Genomic DNA, 26,418 nt, shown 5'->3' with positions numbered 1-26,418 from the left:
TAATTCATTGGCGTACTCTAGACGATAAAATTATATTATCGTCACAATTTTTATGGAAGATAGTAAAGATCTACCATTTACTATTTCTTTATACTTTTTGTACAATTTGAAATGATATTGAATTCTCCAAATATCATTCATACGTTACAGAATATTATTTAAGGGTATATCCTTAACTGTATTATTTGTAGGTAAATGGAGCTCACACCACCGACGCGGAAGACTCAACTTCCATAGACAGCAACAACGGTTCGACCAAAAAGAAACTCGGATACAATTTCGTAGCCGAAGACTTCGAAGGTATCACGCTGCGGCGTACGAAATGTCTCGAATGCGAAAGCGTTACCGAGCGCAAGGAACCCTTCTACGACATCCCGGTACCCATTTCCCTCAAAGACGACGATTTGGCAGACATGAACGTCAACGACATTTTCCGACGCGCGTGCGTCACGACCGAGAAACTTTGCGACTCGAATAAATATTTGTGCGAAAAGTGCGAACGGTATAACGAGGCCAGTAGGGAGGTGCTTTTCGAAAAGTTGCCGAATATTATGGTGTTGCAATTGAAAAGGTTTACCACGTCCACGTCGGGTGTGCAGAAAGTTATCACTTATCTTCCTACTCCTTTGGCTCTCGAGTGTTTTTGTGAGAGTTGTTGCAAGGTAGGTAAAACCAGTTGTTTTTTATTTTAAATTTAGTATGACCAAGTTATCTTAATACATTAATCTATATATTTGGGTACTTAAGTTAAAGTTCAATATGTCTATGAGGAGTGTTAAGACAGTGAAGGATGGTTCTTCCCACAGCCTCTTTTCAGTGCCCCATTTCTTTCTAATATGTGTAGTCTAGTCGCAACATAGGGGGTCCCGTGGACACTTTTAGTTCGCCGCGATTTGATGGTGGTATTATAGGTTTTTTGGGTCGCTGAATCCAATGGAAGTGGTCTGGAAGCCCAAATGTGGTGCGTTTAATTGTTATTAACAAATTATGGTAAAATTAGGTGTTTTTCAGGAATTATTAGAAGCCCTGTAAATAAATTGATAGTGTTAAGGTCTTCTCTGGTGTATTTTTGGTCGTTGAATCGAATACGACTAGTCGCGATTACTCAAAATATGTTCTTATTTTGTTAATAACAAACTTATTTTGTTAATAACAAAATAATAGTTTATTCGCAGAAAAGCTCGAAATGCGCTATCTACAGTAAGTTTGTACTCTTTTTCATAGTATTTTTATACCCTAAATCGATTGCCGCTAGTCGTGATAGCTTAAACCACGTTCCGACTTTGTTATTAATAAATTATTGCAAAAATAACGGTTTATAGTACGTTCATTCACGGTTTTTGCTCTAAATTTTAAAAACCCACTTGGATTGACATGAAATTTGGCATACACGTAGCTAACATGTCAAACCAAACAAGTGATATTGTGCCGATGTCTGCTTTTACCCTGGGTGTGAGTTTCACCCCTTTTCGGGGATGAAAAAAGAAGCCTTTAAAATAAGTCCGGAAGTGGATAAACTAATTAACACTAAGCAACTTTTGTTCTATACAGTTTATTCACTAAGTCAATACTTTTCGAGTTATTTGGTTTTTTTTTGTTGAAACATGAACATATTCACTCGCAAATAACTCGAAAAGCATTGACTTGTGAAAAAACTGTATAGAACAAACGTTGCTTAGAATTAATCAGTTTATCCAATTCCGGACTTATTTTAAAGGTTCTTTCTTTCACCCCCGAAACGGGTTGACAGTCACACCCAGGGTAAAAGCACACATCAACACAATATCACTTGTTTTGTTTGACATGTTAGCTACGTGCTTGCCAAATTTCATGTCATTCCAAGTGGTTTTTTAAAATTTAGAGCAAAAACCGTGAGTAAACGTACTATTGGGACCGTGCAAGTTCAACAAAGCGACCTCTATTTCTACGCTCTGTACTTTTATTCGCACTTTTAATTATATTGGCCAATTATATTAGTCCTGGTTGCTGAATAATTGTCAAGGCCATAGTCCAAAAAAATAATAAGAAGAAAAAATAAGATGCAGGTTATGTTATGCAAACATAAACAATTGTATGTAGTAAATAAAATTAGTTATTAAAATGCAGTACTGCAAGCAAAATACAATTAATTAAATTTACCTTTATATAATAATTGCATATCATATCCATATTGTGGAGCAATATATAATTTTTCTGCTTGAATGACAGAAGATATTAATTATAATTATATTAATTATAATTAATATAATATTAATGACAAAAAAATAATTTTCTACTTGAAAAATGACAATATATATTAAAATAATATACGTCAATTTGACAATTTCAATTGACAATATGAATTATTTAAGATAGTTGCAATATTTCTCCGCGACTCGCGCAAGTTCGTTTCTCGTTTCCTTCCAAGTACTTGCACACCGCGAATAAACCGTTATTTTTGCAATAATTTATTAATAACAAAGTCGGAACGTGGTTTAAGCTATCACGAGTAGTGACAATCGATTTAGCGTATAAAAATACTATGAAGAATACTACAAACTTGCTGTAGATAACGCATTTCGAGCTTTTCGACGAATAAACAATTATTTTGTTATTTCGGTTTCACTCTTTATTTGTGGAAGACTGTTTCTATTGCCAGAAAATGGTACACTTCGCGTCATAAAAAACTGGTACAACTCTTATAACCGAAAATCGTGTTTTTCAAGTTGTGTAAGTTGGTCTTGTCAAATGTGTCATTCTAATTTCTAGGGCATCGTTGCCAGTTCAACGAAAATATTATTCAACTCTTGAGCCAGTTTTCGGACAGACCAACCGTCTTCTATTTTAGAAATTATTCTCGTTTTATCACACTGACGTGGCATCGTTAAACATATACTTTGACCAACTTGTCAAACCTGACTGATTTTAAGTAATTAATAAGTCATCGAGGACTGGACCTATCGCTTTTTTTATGTTTAATTAGACCGGGCGGTATCGTCGCCCCCGCTAGCGAAATTATTCCGATTCGATTTTTTTGCACAAACTTACTCAAAAAGAGGTCCTTATAACATATCCACAGGGTGTCGGGCGGTGCCGTGGTCGAAAAATTGTTTAAACAATTTTTTTTAAAACAAATTCACAAAAATAATTTTTTCATTTCGAACAAAAATTTTTTAGATATATTGGCTTATTCTGATCAAAAAAGGTCTCTTGTCATTTTTTTCTAAAATTGATTGTTGTCTAGTTATATGGCCATTTTCAAGGCTTAATAAATAACTCGATTAAACATTATTATTATGAAATTCAAAAAGTTACCAAATCAAGTTTCAAATCCCTTCTTCAAGGTCCTGAAGAGATTTTTGTAATTATTTTATTAGAAAGCTGTTATTTTTAATTATTAACAATTAGCGCTATAGTCCAGGATTTATCGTCGCCCCGCGTTAGTGAAATTATTCCGATTCCATTTTTTTGCAGAAACTTACTCAAAACGAGGTCCTTATAACATATCCACAGGGTGCCGGGCGGTGCCGTGATCGAAAAATTGTTTAAAAATTTTTTTTTAAACAAATTCACAAAAATATTTTTTCACTTCGAACAAATTGTTTTTAGATAATTTGGGACATTCTGAGCAAAATATGTCTCTTGTGATTTTTTTCTAAAATTGATTGTTGTCGAATTATACGCGATTTATAATTTGAAAAATGCGAAAATGGCCATATAACTCGACAACAATCAATTTTGGAGAAAAATCACAAGATACCTTTTTTGCTCAGAATAACCCAAATTATGTAAAAAAAAATCGTTCGCAATAAAAAATATTTTTGTGAATTTGTTTAAAAAAAATTGTTTAAACAATTTTTCGACCACGGCACCGCCCGGAACCCTGTGGATATGTTATAAGGACCTCATTTTGAGTAAGTTTCTGCAAAAAAATGGAATCGGAATAATTTCACTAACGGGGGCGATGATGCATCCTGGACTATAGCGCTAATTGTTAATAATTAAAAATAACAGCTTTCTAATAAAATAATGACAAAAATCTCTTCAGGACCTTGATGAAGGGATGTGAAACTTGATTTGGTGACTTTTTGAATTTCATAATAATAATGTTTAATCGAGTTATTAAGCCTTGAAAATGGCGATTTTCGCATTTTTCAAATTTTTAATCGCATATAACTCGACAAAAATCAATTTTAGAAAAAAATGACAAGAGACCTTTATTGCTCAGAATAAGCCAATTTATCTAAAAAATTTTTGTTCGAAATGAAAAAATTATTTTTGTGAATTTGTTTTAAAAAGAATTGTTTAAACAATTTTTCGACCACGGCACCGCCCGGCACCCTGTGGATATGTTATAAGGACCTCTTTTTGAGTAAGTTTGTGCAAAAAAATCGAATCGGAATAATTGCGCTAGCGAAGGCGACGATACTGCCCGGTCTAAATCTTTCAATTATTCAGTTGTTATACGTAGATTTTTTAAGATTAACTTAACCCTCTCTCTGTTTATTAAATTTATTAGATACGGTTTTTTGTTATTAATGATAAAAATAATACCTATCTCTAAACTTTATACATTTTTAAACGTTATTTTTTTATTTAGATTTAGCGCAATTCCGTTATCTGTAATGGCAACAACGAAGTGATTCACGAATTCAAGTTTGAATACAGGTTTACATTGGGAAAAAGAAGTGTACCAGTTTTTTATGACGGGAAGTGTACGTTTATATATTGAGTTCACATCTGTAGTTTATTTTTAAATCCGTGATTATCTTTCCATATCTGTCCAAGTACTCCAATGTGGCTTTTCTTTCGAATACCTGCTGAATGTGTGTACTAGATAGCTATGTGCAGAGGTACTGAAGGAGCCTCTACCATGAAAGTTTGAATTATTATAGCAACAACTGTGTCGCTATATTTTTAGTAGTTGTGGGTGGCGCTAAGTGTCCCTGCATTAAATTTTGTCCAACTGCTAATCATTTTTTGATGTCTAGGTGGAAGATAACCAATCCCGCATCCATCGGTACAAGCTCTGTTGCGTCATAATGCACTTGGGCGGAACTATGGCATCTGGTCACTACATCGCGTACGTGAAGGCTTCCGACCACCTCGAGGACTACACGGATTGTACCCGAGACCTCCCCAAAGGCAGTTTATCGGCGAGCAGCAGCGAAAAGTCCCTCAACATTATCAAGTTTCTCAAACCCCGAACGTTAGGAAGTTCTTTGATTGAAGGAAAGAATGGCTTGTCTTCGAGGAGCGTCAACGCTATGAGGACTTGTAAAAGCATGGATTGTTGCGGGGTAAGTGACTTATTGATTGTTTGTTTATTTAATAGCAATCAGCCGTTTCACTTCCAATCTTACTGTTATAATAATTATGTGTACTTCTTCAGGTGCCATCTCCACTACGGAGGTTGAAAATCATCATAGCTATTATTGTGTAATTTTTAAGGCAGTAGCTCTGAATAGTTGTTTTGAGCTGCATCCAAACCATTCTCTCAGGTTCTTCAGCCATGGAATTCGTCTTTTTCCGCTGCTTCTTCTGCCATCTATCTTCTCTTACATTATGAGTCGCAAGATGTCATACTTCCCGCCCCGCACCACATGTCCGAGTTACTGTAGCTTTCTTTCTTTAATTAGAAGTTCAACTTCCTTCTCTTTACTCTATCTACCCAGGAAACCCTCATAATTCTTCTATTGGGACCGTGCAAGTTCGGCAAAGCGACCTCTATTTCTACGCTCTGTACTTTTATTCGCACTTTTAATTACATTGGCCAATTATATTAGTCCTGGTTACTGGATAATTGTCAAGGACATAGTCCTAAAAAATAATAAGAAGAAAAAATAAGATTCAGGTTATGTTATTAAAACGTAACCAAAACAATTGTATGTAGTAAATAAAATTAGTTATTAAAATGCAGTACTGCAAGCAAAATACAATTAATTAAATTTACCTTTATATAATAATTGCATATCATATCAATATTGTGGAGCAATATATAATTTTTCTGCTTCAATGACAGAAGGTATGAAATATACGTCAATTTGACAATTTCAATTGACAATATGAATTATTTAAGATAGTTGCAATATTTCTCCGCGACTTGCGCACGGTCGTTTCTCGTTTCCCTTCCAAGTACTTGCACACCGCGAATAGGTCCACATTTCAAAGGCGTTAAGTCGTCTCATTGTCTCTACATTTAACGTCCATCATTCCACTCCATAATATAGTACACTGTATACGTAACGTTTTGTTAGGCGTACTTTAAGAGCTAATGTTAAATCTTTGCTACATAGGACCTTTTTCATTTTCATAAAATTAGAACGTGCTTTTTCGATTCTGACTTTGATTTTTGCAGTGTAGTTATTATTTTCCGTTATATAGTCCGTTCTTTAACGGTAAAATATTGCAAAACCTCTAAATTTTAAAGGACCGCTTGGATTGACATGAAATTTGACATACACATAGCTAACAAGTCAAAGAAAAGAAGTGATATTGTGCCGATATGTGCTTTTGCCCCGTGGGTGCTTTTCACCCCCTCTTGGGGGTGAAAAAGTATTCGTCCAAAGTAAGTCCGGAAATTGATAAACTGACTAATTTTACGTAACTTTTGTTCTATAGAGTTTTTTCACTAAGTCAATACTTTTCGAGTTATTTGCCAGTGAATATGTTCATTTTTTCAATAAAATAACCACACTTTTAGACGGTTTTTTGCAAATATCTCAAATAGTACGTATTTTGTCGAAAAAACATTCTTAGCAAAAATATAGCCTATAAAAAATTTTAAAAAATGGTGTATATATCACGTTTCTATACCTAGTAGAAGCAGAGTTATAGCTAATTAAAAATAGGTTCATATTCGTCAAATTCCAAATGGAATACTTTAACGTGAAATAACCAAAAATGAAGCACATTTCGGGGAAAACTCATTACAACTTATTTAAAGTGTTTAAAAAAAACTTCATTTTTGTTTATTAAAAAAAATTTCTAGCATCAAAAGTAAACAAGTTACGCTCAAAATAAAGTTAGTCCCTTTTTTTTTTGGTAAAAAAATCGGGAAAATCACCCCCTAATTAGTATCTCAAATGAACTTAATCGTTACGACTTCACAAGTTTCTTGACCCGTGTATGTATTGTTTATATGATCTGTAAGTTTCATCGGTTCAAAGTCCTTATTTTTGAAAGGGCTGTAGTTAAAAGGGGTTGAACGAGTCACTCATCACGAATGTATGCAAATTTAGAAACACCAAATCTCAATCAATTTTTGTCTAACAGAAAAACAAAAAAAAATACATATTTAGAAAAGCAATGCTGACTTTTTTCTGTTTTTCGAGATTTTTGGTATCTCTAACAATTTTTAAGTTATTTTCAAAAAAAGCATATTTTTCAAAATTAAAATTTTTTAAAATTTTACTTTAAAACCAAATTTTTTCCATTTGAATCGATGAAACTTACAGATCATATAAACACAACATAAGTAAAATAATTTGTGGAGCGGTAACGATTAATTTCATTTAAGTTGCTAATTAGGGGGTGGTCTTTCCGATTTTTTTTGCCAAAAAAAAAGGCGACCAACTTTATTTTGAGCGTAACTTGCTTAAATTTAATGCTAGAAACTTTTTATAAAAACATAAATAAAGCTTTTTTTAAACACTTTAAAAAAGTTATAATGGGTTTTCCACAAAAAGTTCTTAATTTTTTGGATATTTCACTTCGAATATTCTATTTGAAATTTGGTGAATATGAATCTATTTTTCATTGGCTATAACTCTGGTTTTACGTGGTCCAGAGACCTAACGCGTACACCATTTTTTTTACTTTTTTACAGGCCATATTTTTGCTAAGAACGTTTTTTCGACAAAACACTTACTTTTTGAGTTATTTGCGAAAAACCGTCTAAAAATGTAGTTATTTTGTTGAAAAATGAACATATTCACTCGCAAATAACTCGAAAAGTGTTGACTTGGCGAAAAATCTCTATAGAACAAAAGTTACTTAAAATTAATCAGTTTATCCATTTCCGGACTTATTTTAGACTTATATTTTTTCACCCCCAAGAGTGGGTGAAAGTCACCCCCAGGGCAAAAGCACACATCGGCACAATATCACTTTTTTCTTTGACATGTAAGCTATGCGTATGCCAAATTTCATGTCAATCCAAGCGGTTCTTTAAAATTTAGAGCAAAAACCGTGAAAGAATGGACTAATAAGTGTCCCTAGGTAAGAGTGCTTTTTTACTCTTCTGCTGGCCCTCTACTATCAAGATTTCGTTAGTATTATGGTTGTTTTTATTTATTTTCATAAACTTCGTCTTTTTATTATTGAGAGAGAGTTCATACTCCCTACTTCACCTTACTATTTTACTCATGAGTCTTTCCAGGTCTTGTCGGCTATTATTACTGTATGATCTGCATATCTGATGTTGTTAGCTACGACTCCATTTACTCTTATGCCGACTGTTTCATCTTGTGTACTTCTAGTGTATTTCTCCAGTGGTAATATCACACTGCCGAGTGGGGTAAAAAGGCCGAAAAACCTGATATGGCAAACACTACTCTCAGCAGTCGCTCTAATAATGCTCTGGAATGAGTTCTTGAAGTAAAATAAATGACAAAGTTGTAGAAAGAACAGGAAAAGAGTCCATGAGTATTTCTGGCCACCATAGCTCGAGCAGATTGGACCTTTAGAGTCTTAAGAGATTCTATGAACGCTGGAGAAGGACTGACTTCTGTGGAAGTGGCAGATTTTCTGTATGCCGTCCTTAGTCAATATATTCCTTTAAATGCTTCATCTTTTTCATGTTCCCTTTTTTTTCATCCGCCAATCCTTTGAGAAATCAAGTAACCCCTTCCTTGACTTCATCATCGGCACTGAAGCGTAAGCCAATCAAGAGTTCCTTTAACCCTTAAACACCCAACCTTTTTAGGTTCCATGTACGCCCAAGGATGGGTAAAAAATGTCCACCTCAAAAATAGCTAATATGTATATTTATTGAGAGTTGTCAATAATATAAACTTGTCAATGTATAAACTTAAGAATCTTATGCTTAATAAACACAACGTCTTCTAAAATATTAATATAAACAATTTACAAACCTTACAACAAAATTACAAAGTACATCAAAATTAGCAGACCAGTAAAAGCCAGTAATTCAGATTTGTCGATTTTCTACACATTCTTCCTTTCAGCCTCCTCATTGGCGGATAATTATGTAGATTATATAATTATACGTCGATAATTATATGGATTATCTTCCTACCAACGAGAAATTATATAGAAACCTTTAGGAACAAGTTTTACCAAGAGTGTACTTTTTATGCCCACCCATATTTAACTCAAGATGCTACATTTATTTGCAAAAATATCGGTAGAACCAAATTAACATTCTATAAAGTGCTGTCTTTTTAACAATAAATAATTTTTAAAAAAATTTTAAACACGTAATAAATATGTCACATAGGAATACGCATTAGGTGGACATTTTTTACCCACCCTTGGGCGTTTAAGGGTTAATCAGAGAATACACCAACGACGTCGTTGGTGTATTCGTGTATATTGGTGTATTCTTTGCAATGAATGATAATTTGTTATTCTGCAGATGGGAGCTATTTGTGATAAACAGTTCAAATAGAATCAAAAAAACGTGACAATTTAATACGTATTTGTGATAACTTTACGCGCGAACTTCTTTTACAAACAAGTGCGCATTTCAAAATTAAACGTCTTGAAATACACACGTATTTGAAAGCAAATATGCTCCGCCGTTTCTGTGCCTATTTCAAAACTACCCTATCTTGAAATGAATACGGAAACGTAAATACGTTCCCAGGAATATGCAAAGCATAGTGGTTAATGGTGAACCTCCGATCTTCAAGCAAAAGTCTTTCAACTTTCGAAAATTTCGACCAAAACTGAAGGCCTTCCGCTCTGGTCTTCATTGTGAATTTCCGTTCAGCCTTCACTGAATTCTCTACACCGTTTGCGAACATGTTGAATAGATGTGCACTTTTCTCCATAAACTTCTATTGAGGGGAAAGGCGCAAAATGTCGCCTGTCAAAATTTTCAATGTGTTTTAAATGTACAGTGGAACCCCGATAAGTCGGCCCCGATAACCTGGAAGCCCGGCTAACCCGGACCGATTTTCATCAGACAAACATTTCAACAATAAAAATGTACTGTCCGTTGCAAGATAATTCGGATGGAATTCTCCAGATTATTTTGTGCTTGATATCGGCCCAGTCTCTTAATCTGGTGAATTCCATCCGAATTATCTTGCAAAGGATAGTATGTAATATAATATTTGAGAATTAATGCGTATTTGTGTAATTTGAACTATGTATACGATAGTAAAAATGACTCATGGCACACGGCGGCGGCGCGGCGGCAGAGCGACGGTCATTGTCTCGAATTTATCGGAAACAGCAGGCACCTGTTATTCCTTTATTTATTTCAAACTGTCTTAGCATTGTTTAAAAAAGACTAAAAGACTATTAAAAAAATTCTTTTTTAAACAATGGTCTTAGTTTTCACTGTTCATAACATCGTTCCGATTGTGACTGTATTGTGTGTAGTACAGTCTTGTATTGTTTGCTTCCGTTTGCTTAGGTTTGTGTTTGCGTGTTTTTAATAATTTAGATGTGTAGTTAATGTTATTTCAATTATAAGGTATTCATTATTGAAGAAGGCAAGGAGTAAGTTCGGGAAGACTGAGGCATGGAGTTACGATGGTAGAGTATTTATAAAGAAGAATGATGAAATTAAAGTGATTACTTGCGAATCGGATCTTGACAATTAACGTGTGTGGGCTACTTTATACTCAAAGTTTCTGTAATGTGTATATTAGTGACTGATAAGTTTTTGTTGATAGTAATTTAGATATATTAATTTGGAACTTAAATTCGTTGATTTTGGTTTGTAGTGTATAAGAGGATAAAAATATTGATGTTGTTAATGAGTTACTTATAGAAAAACTGGATGTTTTAAATTATTTCAATTATTGTTTTAAGTTATTTGGTTTGTCAAAAATTTATGAAAAGAATTTACTACGGTATAGTAGAAATAAAATAGGTGTAAAAAAATATATATTAAATAATAAATATAATATGATTAGGATTTGATATCAGGGGACAACTCAATTCATGACAGGGATTCACATAAACTTTCAGAATTGTAGGGGACTGAACACGAAAACTGCGGAATTCTATAAAAATTGCTTGGAAGGTAATTATGATGTAGTAGTAGCTGTAGAAACATGGCTTCGGGAGGATATGGTTGATGGAGAACTAATTGATATAAATGTATTTAACTTATTGAGATCTGACAGAAACCAGGAGATTTCTGGCAAAACTAAGGGAGGAGGAGTATTAATGGTAATAAAAAAGGAGCATAAGATTTTAAAAGTAACACAACATTGTTCATCTTTTGAAATTTTGGTTGCGGATTTAAAAATTAATAACAAATTAAGTATAAAATTAATTGGAGTGTATATTCCACCAGATTGTAAATTACATGACTATGCGAATTGCTTCGAATTGTTACAAACACATATTACTGATATTAATAACACGTTTATTTTTGGCGACTTCAATATTGCAGAAATTAAAGGAACCGAAAATCTAGATTTTACTAATGGAAGTGCTAAGTTTAAAAGTATGATTGAGTTTTTAAATTTTAATTCATTTTTGCTTTATAACAATGTAAAAAACTGGCAGGGCAAAACTTTAGATCAAGTAGTAGCATCTGCAGATAATATAAATAGTTGTAAGGTATGTCAAGAGCAGTTACCGTTAGTAAAGGAAGATAGATTACATCCATCTCTGGAAATTCAACTTTCATTTACAGTATCAAGTTTTAGACAAACAGATAAGTTAGTTGGTAATAGATTTAATTTTAAAAAAGCAAATGTTGATTTGATGTGTGATTTGATGAGAAATATGACGTGGGAAGCTGTAACAGAGGAAATAGAGGTAGATAAAGCTCTAGATATCTTTTACTAAAAAGTACTTAATATATTTGAAGGATCTGTACCACAATATAATATTTACAACAATTATTCTAATTTTCCGAAATGGTTTACGCCTGATATCAAAAAGTTGCTCAAACAAAAAAATAATTTTAGAAAGTTAAGACATGTTTCAATTTATTTTAACAATCAATTTATAGAGACCAGAAAAAAACTGAAATCATTAATTAACATAGAGCACAGGAAATATATAAGGCAAATTGAGGAAAATATAGAAAATGAGTTTAACAATTTCTGGAATTTCATTAATAATAAGAATTCTAAGTCTAATCAAACAGAAATATTTTATTTTGGGGGTAAAGAAATAAATCAGAGTGATACTGCTAATGAGTTTGCGAAATATTTTGAATCTGTTTATTCTACCGACATTTCTAGCTATAACACTAATTTTACAAATATTATTAGTAATAACAATGTTTTGAATTTACCATCAATAACAAGCGTAGATTATGATAATGCAGTCAAAAAGCTGAAACCAAAGAAAGCTGCCGGTATAGATGGCATCCCCCCGTATATTTTAAAGGCATGCCAAGAGTGGTTAAAGTTACCATTATTACATATTTTTAATCTAATAATAACTTATTCAAAATTTCCAGAAAAATGGAAACTATCTTCAATTACTCCAATATTTAAGGCGGGTAACAAAAGAGATATTGAAAATTATAGAGGAGTCGCTATTATGTGTGCTCCATCAAAAATTTTCGAACAAATATTGCATGCTCATGTATATAATCACGTCAAAAATAGTATTAATGATCATCAACATGGTTTTATGTCGGGTCGCTCGATAAACACAAGTTTTATTTCATTCACCGAGTCTGCAAACAATGCGTTAGAAAAACAATTGCAATTGGATGTAGTGTATACGGATTTCGAAAAAGCCTTTGATAAAGTAAAACACGATGTTCTTTTAAGAAAGTTATGTAATTTTGGCTTATCTGATAATCTAATAAAGTTATTTAAAAGTTATTTGCAGAATAGGAGTTTTGTTGTAAAACACAATGGAAATACTTCTGGTAAATTTAAGGCTAACTCGGGAGTACCACAAGGGTCTAATCTTGGACCACTTTTGTTCTTAATGTTTATAAATGATTTAGCAAACGTCATCCAGTATTCAGATTACTTATTATTTGCAGATGATTTTAAATTATTCAAAATAATTCAAACTGTTAGGGATTGCGTAATGATTCAAAGGGATATTGAGAACATTTTATTATGGGGTGACAATAATAAGATCAAATTCAATATAAATAAGTGCTACGTTATGTCTATTACCCGTAAAAGAGAACCAATAGTATTTGATTATTTAATAGGACTGAATGTTTTAAAAAGGACCAGTGAGGTCAAGGATTTGGGTTTGATTTATAATAATCAACTGTCATTTGTTACACATATTGGTAAAGCTGCAAAACGAGCGAACCGTATGCTGGGTTTTATATGTCGACAAACTTGCGATTTTACTAGTATTAAGGGTATAAAAATATTATATAATACTTTAGTTAGACCAATATTAGAATTTGGTTCCATTATTTGGGGACAACAACCTCAAGTACATTTAGAGGCACTAGAAAAAGTTCAGAATAAGTTTCTTCGTTATTTGTATTTCAAAAAACATCATCGATGGCCTGATTATGGAACCATAAGATCAACCATGCTAAGGGAAGAATTTGAAGTTTTGTCTTTGACTAGTAGGCGCAAATTTGTAATGGCAATGATTTTATATAAAATAATTAATAATATTTCAGGTACAATTGATTTACGAATGCGGATACCATTTAATGTTCCTCGAAAAGCAACGAGATATCAGTTGTTGTTTGGAAAAATAAGAACATCTGTTTGCTCTCCTCTAGAGGCCATGTTGAAACTAGCGAACAATATAAATTTAGTAAAAAACATTGATTTTACAATGTCAGTTGGTTGCTATAGACATATAGTGCAAGAGCACTTTAAACTAGTAGATGGATAATAGATATCATTAGTCTAGCTGTTTTTGTGTTAAAGTCTTCTATATCTGCCTATCAATAGTTGTGCTAATGACTGTATATATTAGTTATATTTGTTATATAAAGTTTATGATTATAACTGTCCATGTAAAAAGGTTTTAGGACCTGTTTGGATTTTTATAAATAAATAAATAAATAAATAAATAACGGAGTTTATCTGTGTGTGCCGTATTTTATTAAGGTTTACCATATTCTCCGGCTAACCCGGATTTTCGATAACCCGGATCGGCCGTGGTCCCGATTAATCCGAGTTATCGAGGTTCCACTGTATTCATTTTTTCTGAATCCTGAGTAACCTAATAAGTATTTTTGAAAAATTCAATCGCAGAATTAAAGATTACGTTATTACCGAGGGCCGAAAGTCACTTAGAATAAACAAAAAGTTTCTTTTGAATGAAATATTTGAAATTAAAATCACACTAAATTTTCTCTTTTTTCACCCCTGTAACTTATTAAAATAAACATTATAGAAGTTTTCAGGGAGTTTCGGCCCTCGGTAATATTTCATTCTGCGTTTAAATTTTTCAAAAATACTTATTAGTTTTCTCAGGATTCGAAAAAAAAAATGAATACATTTAAAACACATTAAAAATTTTGACAGGGGACTTTTTCTGCCTTTCCCCTTAATTGACGATGAATGTCAATATTCATTTGGGGGAGTTGTTGCGTAAAGCAGTGTTGCCAGATTTCTCCCAGCAGTTTACATTCTTTCTCAGCGGCATAGGCAACCTTTTTTTACGAAAGACTCTCTTATATTGTTGTAAATATTTTTTACTAATTTTGATATTTCTTTAGGTTAAAGTTAACAAAAACGTAGTGGAAAACGTTATTAACAGTTCTTCACGGAAAATCGGCCAGGACTACAAATGGCATCACAGCAACTCTTCTTCTGATGACATGTGGCTGGAATGCGATGACGAAAACGTCAGAGCCATCTCGAGTCAAGAATTCGTGGAGGAGCTGGCCTACAAACCAAATTCAACGTCAACGCCGTATTTGCTGTTTTATGCCAAAATCACAGACCAACATAGTGAATAATGGTATGATACTAAATAGTTTGTAGGAATTGTGAAAGCCAAAAGAGGGCATGGTATGAAATACAAATCGTAAAGTCATTTTTTCTTTGTAGTTTTTTCTTTGTAGTACCTATGAGTTGATAGAAAAAGTTTTACAATCGGGATTAAGATCATATAAGTTCATCGCTTCAATATTATATTATAAGATTTGTCAGTATTTCTTGTTTTGTTTAAATCTTAAATTACATAGAAGTAGATATATGACACCAAACTTGTTGCAGTTTTTGGCCTCTGTTCCTTACTTTGTGTTTTGAGCCAAGAGCAAAACTATTGCATTTCTTGTAGACCAGGGCGCATCTGTAAAAATATTAGTACATTTGGATGTGGATTTTTTTGCAGAAATTGCTTGAAAATAACTCGTACATAAATATTTGAGTTATCCTCCCACCCAAAAAGGTCCGGAACATTGTTTAAATAATCAAAATGTCACAAAATGAAGGAAAAATTCGATTTTTTTCTTCGTTTTTTGATTATAACTTTAAAAGTATTCATTTCCGAGAAAAATGTCACTGACATAAAAGTTGCATAATTAAGTTTCCTACAATATAGAATTAGTTAAACATTTTAAAAATTTTCACCCTTGTTGCCAAATAGCAATAATTGCGAAAAAACCATAAAAACACAAATATTCACATTTTACGTTTTTCAACCATTTTTGCTACACTAAGGACCTTCATATTTCACCCAGAAAAACTTTGATATATTAAAACAATGCTGTAAATTTCATTAAGATCGGTTTTATAGATTTTGCAAAATAAATTTTGCAATCCAGCTTTCGCAAAAAAAATTATTTTTTCAAAATGTTGCAGGACTGAAAGTAAAGCAGACAGCAAGTTGAATTTTTTTACATATAGAAGAATACCGCACCTCTCATTTGCAATTTCCAAAATTAAAATCGGTTAACTACCACGGCGTCAGGATTTTTTTAAATAAACATTAATTTTTGGTGCTACGCTCAGGACAGCGGATACGTTTGCTCTGATTGGGCATTCCAATGACCTTCGATAATGATTGATAAATTTTAATTTTTAGTACATTTCGATATACATAAATAAATTTGTTTATTGAAAAATAAAAACACATACTCTGTCCTTTGAAATAATGCTTTTTTAGCAAAAACTTTCTTTGTTCATATATTTTAACTGAGACAATAAAAGTTTATTATTTTTAAACATATGCAATTGTTTAAACAATATTTCACAATCAAATTAGTTTGATTTTTGTGGAATTAAAATATTAAAATACAACAAAATTTAGAGCAAGAAAATAATATATTAGATAAAGATTGGAAGAAATTTTGGTGGAAATCAACTTGTGTGAATCGAACACCGCTGTCCTGAGGCCGTGGTGGTTAACCGATTTTAATTCTGAAAATTGCAAATGAAAGGTACAGTACGCTTCTATATGTAAAAAAAATTCAACTTGCTATCTACTTTATTTTCAGTCCTGCGACATTTTGAAAAAATGAATTTTTTTGCGAAAGCTGGATTGCAGAATTTATTTTGCAAAACCTATTGAACTAATCCTAATGAAATTTACAGTATTGTTTTATTATAGTCATAAAGTTTTTCAGGGTAAAATATAAAGGTCCTAAGTGTAGCATAAATGTTTGAAAAACGTAAAATGTGAATACTTGTTTTTTATGTTTTTTATTATTGCTATTTTGCAACAAGGGTGACAATTTTTAAAATTTTTAATCAAACCTATATTGTAGCAAATTTAATTACGCAACTTTTATGCCAGTGAAATTTTTCTCGGAAATGAACGCTTTTAAAGTTATAATCAGAAAACCAAGAAAAAAATCGAATTTTTCCTTTCATTTTTTGACATTTTGATTATTTAAACAATGTTCCGGACCTTTTTGGGTGGGAGGATAACTCAATTATTATTATATGAGTTAATTCCAAGTAATTTCTGCAAAAAAATATGAGTCACCTCTCAACGTCCATCTCAAAACAGATGAGCCCTGGACTATTGGGATTCCGAGACTTAAGGTTGGGCTCTTAAAAACTGTATTCAAGCAACACTCTTTAGGTTGTCAAAAACGACTTTAAAATACACTTTTGTCAAATTTGACTCCGTTTTTCTTTTAATATAATTTATTTTGGGAGTCTTAGTACTAAATAAATGGAATGGAAATAAAGGCTATCCATCAGGATGCTTGGAAACCTGCATATTTACACTGCCAAAATAGCTGCTTAAGTAGAGGTATGTAATTTAGCTGCTGCAAAATTTAAAAACTCCAATTTTTGAACGTTTTGTAACATTTAATTCAAAAATGTGTTATTAATATTTCAAAATTGCTTATTACAAAGATATCTCATATGAAAAATGAGAGATGGTCAATCATGCAATAAAAGGTCTTGAGGAAAGAGATGTTTTTTCTCCTTAAATTTTAAGTATATCATTGAAAAAAGTGGCACTGTTCATTAAAAAATGTTTAAAAGCTTATATTGCTGTTTTATCGTTGGTACAAATGAAAAGCAAAAGAGTTTCAGGGTTTTTGAAATTGACATCTACCATATTCTCGTCTATTTGCAAGGCCTGGATCTTACACTTCTCCAAGAAATTAACGCACCATTTTAAAAATGGGTAATTTTTGATGTCTCGGATTTCCTAAACCTGTTGTCCGATTTAAGTGATTTTTTTAATATTCGGTTTAATACTCTCGGTTCGTTTATACGAATTTATGTATACAAGTTACAGACGAATTTATTTTTACTAACTCTAACTAAGACTAACTCTATTTACAAAGTTTTTTTTTAATTTTTAATGGCATGGGCTTTATGTCATTCAGCCAGTCACAACATGAGTATTAGTGTCATGTGTAGTGTGTATGTTGAGCAAGTGTCTTGTTACGTTGCAAAGTCGACGTCATTGTCTTTGCAAAGAGACGCTAATTGTATCCGAACGTCCGGTGAGTACCGATCCCACAAGGACAGAAACTATATTCATTTATTAATTTATAATAAATGAAAAATTTCTGACCCTGGTGAGATTCGAACCCACAACCTTTCGGATTTTTTCGATCCAAAGGCAGGCGCTCTTACCACTGAGCCACGGAGGGGGTTTATTTACAAAGTTCGTTCCTTATATATTGAATACAAAAATAACAACCATACCAAAAAATAAAAAAAAGAATAGGAATGGTTCGGATTTGAACCAAAGACCTCTCGATCCCTAGCCGAATGCTATACCAATAAGGCTACGAGCCCCCTGTGTAGTCTCGGACATAATGACTTATAATAATTATAATAAATTATAATAAATGAATTATAATAAATATAAATGTTTTAATAATAATACTTATCTTACTCCCGAGGACGACAAATCCAAAGACACAAAAATTATAATAAATATATTTACTAAAAACACTAATATATTTTTTTGCACTGATATATTTATACATAACTTGGAAGATTTAGCAACTCCATACTGTATGTGTGCGCATGCGCGCAGAATATGAAAAATTCACTCCTAATCGCGCCTAAAGAAGTATAACTTCAAAAAACAAAATGTTAAGAAAACCCGAGGCTGTAGTTGGTATACTGCACAGGGTCACGTGAACTTTGAGAAAAATCACAGTGTGATTGGTACACCCGGTATACATGACAATTTACTTGTGTAGCAATAATATTATTACAGCGATATTGTTAAAGAATAAGGCTATAATATATTTAAAAAGTCACTTAAATCGGACAACAGGTTTAAGAAATTCGAGACATCAAAAATGACCTATCTTTAATGGCGTGCGTTGATTTCTTGTAAAAGTGTATGTATACCGAGGGATTTTAAACTTGTCTAAAATTTATTTTAGTATATTTAAAACCGAGATAAGGAGTTTTTTTTGTTTTGAAGCACATTGACACTGTCTCTGCTGTTTAATTTTTTTTATATTACGAAAACGAGCCATTATGGCACTCTCTTGTATACACTGAAAAAAATAATAGTACTATGCCCTCTTGGATCTTTTGTACGAAGGAGGTACATTGTTTAACATTTTTTTAGCTAGTACAAAAATGTTGCAGTGATCTAATGTGATATCACAGAATATTTATATTGACATTTAACAAAAAAAAATTTAAATGGATGTACCTATATAGGTAGTTGTTCAGATAAATAAGTACATGCTTGTTTTTCCGGCAAATTGTGAATAATGAGCTTCGATATTTTCACGTTAGACCAGTCTACAGAGGAAATTGCATGCTATCACGACTATTAGGTATATGCATGCGAGTGGGATATACTTCGAATAGTCTGTTTGCGCGTAGACCAGGCTGAATCTTTTTTTAATTGGACATTTTCCATAGGAGTCTAATTTTTTCACTAGAATCACTTCAGAATGGACCTTGTATGAATAATCAGTCGCAAACTTTCTGCTTGGTATGGTATGGTATGGTATGGTACATCAGGGCAGGGCCCATTTGTGAATCCCTCAGACACATGAACCTTCTACGGCGAGTCCATTGAATCCATTGTCTTCTACTCCTAATTAGCAAAATACAAAGAAAAGTTATTTAACATCTGGAAATACCAGTTTTATTGCTGGAATCGAATCTTATGATTGTATATATTAATAATATAGGTATGCAAAGTCCGCAGATAGTGTGCTACTTTTTTATAAAGAAAATGGCGCCTGAAAATCGTGTTTTTTTTCAATTGTTGCTCTATAACTCCAGAGATTTTAACGTTACACCAAAAATACCCAAATAAAAATTCACCGTAATTAAATTCTGCATAGAGACGTGTTTTTCCAACAAAATCTTTAATTTTTAACTAAAATTTTAGATAAGTAATTGTTTATCAATAATTAAATAACTTGGTAATATAAAAGCTCTTTTCGTCTTTTCTATCTAAAAAAAGTCTACAACTGGAAAAAATATGTAGTTTTCTTTTCGTATAAATAAATTAATCTATTATAACAAAACAAAAGCAAGTTTGACATTTAATAATGCGTTATTTAGAAGGCTCTACTCGAGTTACTTGGGGACAAAAAAAGAATGAATAAAATTGCTCCATGAGAAGCCGAGAACATGCATTTTTTTAACGTATACCGATTTTGAACTTACATTTTTTCCAACCTAATTTTTGATTGGAATTTTGCTATTTTTGGCAGATTTGACTCGTATATCCATAGTTTTTACTATAATAATATGTTATGAGCATTTTAAACATATGAAAATTGGTGTGGAGAAAAAGGCCAAATATAAAAAGGTGATGGTTCGTAAATTATGATCCTATTGTTTATATCTTTGTCGTAAATGCCGGTCAACTTTGACCGATTGTATCTCAGGAACCACTCATCGCAATTAAACGTTTTTTCATTTAAAAGAAGCGTCCTGCCGTTTTTTTCCAAAACCGTTTTCATGATTTAATTTAATTTAATATTTCCTGAGATATTCTATTTGTTTATTAGCCAAAAAATTGTTTATAATTTTAAAATATTCCTAAGGCCGCTTAAAAAGTCCAATTTCAATTCTGCAAAGTACATTAAATAGGTACAGTGTCTTTTTATACAAAAATCATAGTTATTCTTATGCATCATAATTATTGTGGTTATTACAGCGACCGTAAATTTTTAATTAACAATTCAATTGTTGCTAAACTGTTCATTCAGTTTCCATCGGCTTCTGGAATTATAATCTATACGAAAAGAGCTTTTATATTACCAAGTTATTTAATTATTGATAAACAATTACTTTAGTCATTTACTTTAAAATTTTAGTTAAAAATTAAAGATTTTGTTGGAAAAACCCGCATTTTCCGGTGAAAATTTTCGTCGAAGTAAATAGGGAAAACACGTCTATATGCAGAATTTAATTACGGTGAATTTCTATTTGAGTATTTTTGGTGTAAAGTTAAAATCTCTGGAGTTATAGAGCAAATATTTAAAAAAACACGATTTTCGGTCGCAGGATTTTGTTTATAAAAAAAGTAGCACACTATCTGCGGACTTTGCATACCTATATTATTAATATATACAATCATAAGATTCGATTCGAGCAATAAAATTGCTGGTAAATAACTTTTCCTTGCATTTTGCTAATTAGCCCAGAGTAGAAGTGATTCCAGCAAAAAATAAAATTGACTCCTAGGGAAGATGCCTATTATGGTCTGTTTTTCGACTGATTCCGCCTGGACTGTATTGTGTTTAAACACTATAAGGTATAAAATTTTGCTGAGAATTATTAATTGCTTTGATAAACATTACAGAAATTAGTAAATTGGATATAAAAAGTAGTTGTAGTAAAATAACCCCGAAATATACATCACATTTTTCGTCTCTATTACTTTCTTTAGTTTTTATACTCCCAGTCTCCTGTTCGTCCGAGCCTTCATCTGTGAGAAAATTTGAATCTGGTGGATCTATAAAAAGAAATCCTCGGTCATGTTCAAAATTTCTTCTCACGTAAAAAATTTCAAGTAGCAATCAAATCTGGCTAGCGTCTTCACACGGTAACGTTGAATATAAACATCATGACCGGCAAAATATTATAATTTATTTCATAAATAAATTTATTTTGCTACAATGAGATCTACATAAATGATCTCTTTTGATGTCAATATGGTGGCAGCTATGGGTAAAATAAAAAGTCGATACTATAGTTTGCAGTCGAAAAATTCAGAATTCATTACATATTTAAGATCGCAGATGTTAGGGTGTTAATAAAGCTGTGAATAAAATGTTTCTATATGAGTGCCACTGTTACCGTATGGTAACGCTAGTCGTTGTGGGGTTAATATTATCCCTAAAACAAAATTTTAGTCATTTAAGCTCGGTTCAAGGTGAGGAAAACATTGGTTCGAACTCTGGGACAGTAGTTAATCCCATTCAAACGATTTCGCTGCTTTATTTTGTCAAAAGCTCTTACTGCGGTCATTATGTAGACCCTGTTGTATGAGTTAATCGTCTTAAAACGGATTATTTCGAAGTATTCCTATATCCACCATGTTAATGGTGAGTTACTAGTTAGTTATGATTATCTTTTTTCGCAGTATTCGATATAGACATATTTAATATATAGATAATTTTATAGTTTATAGTTTATCCACAAAAATTGTAAATTGCAGATCGAAGATTTTGTTTAAATTCTGGTTATTTGTGTTTGTATAAATTTTGCTTTCGAAAAAAAAATGTACAGATTAAATAAATATTGCAAAGAATTAAGAACTGGTTTATTTATTCGCCATTATTTTTAATACGCAACTTAAAAGAACAATTGTTATCCAGAACAAATACTTTAAACGAACAATTGTGACCTAGACGAAAACAAAACCAAGACAAGCATATTTGTGCTTCTTTTGGTTAGTTTTGATTTTGAAAATCGAACATGCAAGAATCGAAATGAAAAAGAGAAAAGTTAAAGAAGTAGCTCTCATCATACTTAATAAAGAAAATTGTATAGCAAACCTATCAGGAGAATGTAGCTGACTTTGGTTGCCGATATAGACGGAGAGGAAGCGCTGAAAAATCTCTTTGAATTTACTAAAGCTAAATTTTTCACAGCTGATTACGGTGATTGTGTAGAGAAACATACTGCGGTAGGTCAAGCGAAACGTACAACAGGGATTACTGAGAGGGTATCAAAGTTGCTTTTCTACGAACGTAATTAAATCCATTTACGAAGGCTGAAAATCAGTATGTACACACATTCTAAATTGAATATAAATAAAAGTTATTATAGTCGGTCAGCTGTATGACGGGACAGAGCCGGTCGGTCGGCCCCAATGAATGTACAGGGTTAGCACTATATTTTGACTCTCTTGTAAACTGCTTTATTTACAGAATTAGAAAAAAATGTAAAATACAAAAGTTATTCGATTTTTTAATTATGATTTTTTTGACATATCGATAGCTTAGTGTGAAAACCTCGTATCTCATTTCACAGAAAATTTTACAGGAGAGACTTTAAACTTAATTTCTGTATACTATAACAAAACAAAAAAACTATCTACATATTTTTGATTCTGAGTATGTTTAGATCATTACACATACATTTTATATATTTTTGGGTTAGAGTATGCAGAAATTCAGTTTAAAGTCGCTCATGTAAAATGAGATACGAGGTTTTCACACTAAGCCATCGATATATATATATCGTACTAGTGACGTCATCCATCTGGGCGTGATGACCTAATCGACTATTTTTTTAAATGAGAATAGTGTGCTAGCTCATTTGAAAGGTTATTCAATTCTGTATACAGTACTATAAACATTAAGATCATTATTTATACAGGGTGTCCAAAAAGAATTTTTGAATTATTAATTAAAACAATTAATTTAATTTAAAAAAATTTTTGGGCACCCTGTATAATTAATCATGTTAATGTTTATATTACTGAATAGGGAATTGAATAACCTTTGAAATGAGCTAGCACTCAACCCCTATTCCCATTTAAAAAAAAATAGTCGATTACGTCATCACGCCCAAATGGATGACGTCACTAGTACGATATATATGTCAAAAAATCATAATTAAAAAATCGAATAACTTTTGTATTTTATATTTTTTTTCTAATTCTGTAAATAAAGCAGTTTACAAGTTGGTCAAAATATAGTGAATAACCCTGTACATTCACTCGGGCCGACCGACCGGCTCTGTCCCATCATACAGCTGACCGACTATAATAACTTTTATATATATGTAAAGAGAAATCCCGACATACAATATCTGCTGTCGAGATTCTCTTTAATTTAAGTTTGAAGCAAGTAGCTGAGACACTAGCCAAGTAGCAAGATAAAGTGAAGTGACAGGGGCAAAATGTCATGAATAAACTTTCTTAAAATTAATTAATGTCATAAATAATAAGAATTTATTAATGTAGAATAATTAGTTTAAATTGTTGTTTCTTTGTATTTTCAGGTAGTATAATTTTAAGTTTGTAAATATTGTAAAATTAATAAACTTTGTATTTTCAGAGCAACATCAATTTAGTTTAAAAAAAGTCAAAAGTCCCAAGTCCCAGTCTATAGTGGTGTAAAAAGTAACATATTACATATATTTAATTTAGAATGTGTGTACTGATTTTCAGCCTTAGTAAATGGATTTAATTACCTTCGTAGGAAAGCAACTTTGATACCCTCTCAGTAACCCCTGTTCTACGTTTCGCTTGACCGACCGCAGTATCTTTCTCTACACAATCACAATAATCAACTGTGAAAAATCTAGCTTTAGTATATTCAAAGAGATTTTTCAGCGCTGCCTCTTGGACTAATACTAAAATAAGGATTCAACAACAGCAACATACCAACTATAGCGGAGTAAAGGAAGTCTGAATAAAATTACCTACAATCTCAGATACAATACATATGCAACACACAATACACAAATACAAATATATGTTACACAAATACGATACAGATTACACAAACAACTAACACACAAAACTCAGAATTTGATATTCATAGAGCAATAAAACAAGCATCAGCTACTTCCAACCATACACATGCTGTGGCCTACAAGATCAAGGCCAAGTATGTCAATTTTGAGGTAGGTTGTTTCTGATTCAATCGATGATCGTTACTTTGGTTTTCTGTATATTTATTTTAAAACCATATTTCATACTCACCATGCCTAGCCTATTCATAGTTTGTTCCAGTTCTTCTGGTGAAAACGCTAATGTAACAGTTTCATCAGCATAACATCAGGTTTTTGATTTTTCTTCCCCCTATAGTTGCTCCATCTTGCCATTCCTCGATACCTACTTTCTAACAAAAATCACATTGTCAAATACGTTCGTGCGAGCATCAGTGCTAGTGAGCGTAGTAGTGAAATGAATTGGTGACTAAAGAAAGGGAATCGAAAGCTCTACTTAGCAGAATTTGCCGCGACCAACTTAGAAACAGAATAATTTTTCTATTATTGCTTTTAATAGAAAATTATAAATTGTATTTTACACTATGATTTAAATTACCGAAGAATACTGTTCTTGTTTTGACGTTAGACATGCAAGAAACAATTTTTGTGGGTAAAACCTCTACCGTTTGTATTACATTATTTTCAAAATCTGATATCTTTGCAGGTTTAGGATATTCAGGAAGGAAACTAGTAATTCCCTTTGTACATTCATGTATCTAAGCCTCTCTTAGGCTGGCCTCTTATTGTGAGTCCCGTCACCGCACGGGAAGATATATTATGTTCTATATATAGTTGTATATTTTTCTCTTTTTTTTCGTAAGACTATAAGAAGCGATAGGTATAAATAAATAATGTTGCTTCGTTTAAGAATAGATCATAATCAAGGTTACAGTTTTTTCTTTATGTCAAAGGATGTGATCAGTCAAATAGAAGAATTATAACTACAGTTGTAATTTGTACAAAAACATATGGGATATTTTTTATCGTGGGTTTCACATAAGTACATGGGACAATGTGTAGGCCAATTTCCAAACACCAAAGACATATAAATTATAAACACTACTACTAAAAAAACATTTCTTAAAAAAACTGTCAGTAATTAATATGGTCATTTTAATTCACTGCTGGACATAATCTCTTGTCCAGGTTCTTCCCATAGACTTCTATATTAACATAGACAGAATTTCATGTTAAGCGAAGTGACGACACCATCTTTTTTTATCAGTGCTGCTTCTCTTTTACACATAGTTTCACATTGTTTCTCGATACAATGTGGTAGAAACCATCAAATCAGTCGCAAGAGATCTTGTCGTCAAAAAGCGTGGAAGGTAAAGTTTGTTTAGCAGTAAATGGTTGACTTCAAATAGTACCGACTATCAACATCCTGGGTTAACCGATAATAGTATAAAAGGCCCGGTTTCAGGTAAAATTTAAATATGTTTGAATGTTTGTTTTTCTATAATCTTAGCAATTAAAATAGATTTAATTTATTTGAAAACTCATTTGAAAACATTAATTTCGGGTATATAAGGTAAAGCAATGTATTCTACATTCGTTTTTTTTTTTTGTTTTTGTCGTCGTAATTATTGTAAATTTTGTGGATACTTTTCTATAGTTATATAGATAAGTTCTAGGTTTTTACCCAACGGGACCGGAAGTCTATATTTGAACTCTTCGTGTAATATATCAGATATACTACATCCGTGGCTATAGTGTGCCACTTCCGGTCACAAATTTTTAACCAGAAGTAGATATTTGTTCTCGTCTTTAAACAGGTAAACTCGTCGTAAACATTACTTCCGGTTGCAACTCTGAAACCGGAAGTAAAAGTTTAAATTTCTCACTTTTTATACCATCTTTGGGTTATAAGCTCTCATTAGACACCTTATTTGCCATTCTATATGTTCTAAAATGAGTTGTGTTTACGGACGGGCAGACAGACATGGATATTTCAAGGTTTTCGCCCTTTAATGTTGTA

The 26,418-nt window shown here is 32.2% G+C and overlaps 1 protein-coding gene across 1 annotated transcript in view; it reads left to right on the top strand.

Moving 5' to 3' along the window:
• The window catches only part of LOC126884828 (ubiquitin carboxyl-terminal hydrolase 1), a 34,669-nt gene extending 12,417 nt beyond the window's left edge, over positions 1-22,252 (top strand). The window contains exons 4-6 of the mRNA XM_050651087.1: positions 192-662; positions 4,971-5,279; positions 14,801-22,252. Coding sequence (XP_050507044.1) covers positions 192-662; positions 4,971-5,279; positions 14,801-15,043 — 1,023 coding nt within the window. The 3' untranslated portion in view covers positions 15,044-22,252. The remainder of the gene's footprint in view (positions 1-191; positions 663-4,970; positions 5,280-14,800) is intronic.
• The last annotated feature ends 4,166 nt before the right edge of the window (positions 22,253-26,418 follow it).

This window comes from Diabrotica virgifera, chromosome 5 (assembly GCF_917563875.1).
Source record: "Diabrotica virgifera virgifera chromosome 5, PGI_DIABVI_V3a".
NCBI lineage: Eukaryota > Metazoa > Arthropoda > Insecta > Coleoptera > Chrysomelidae > Diabrotica > Diabrotica virgifera.
This window is presented reverse-complemented; position numbering and strand designations above follow the sequence as displayed.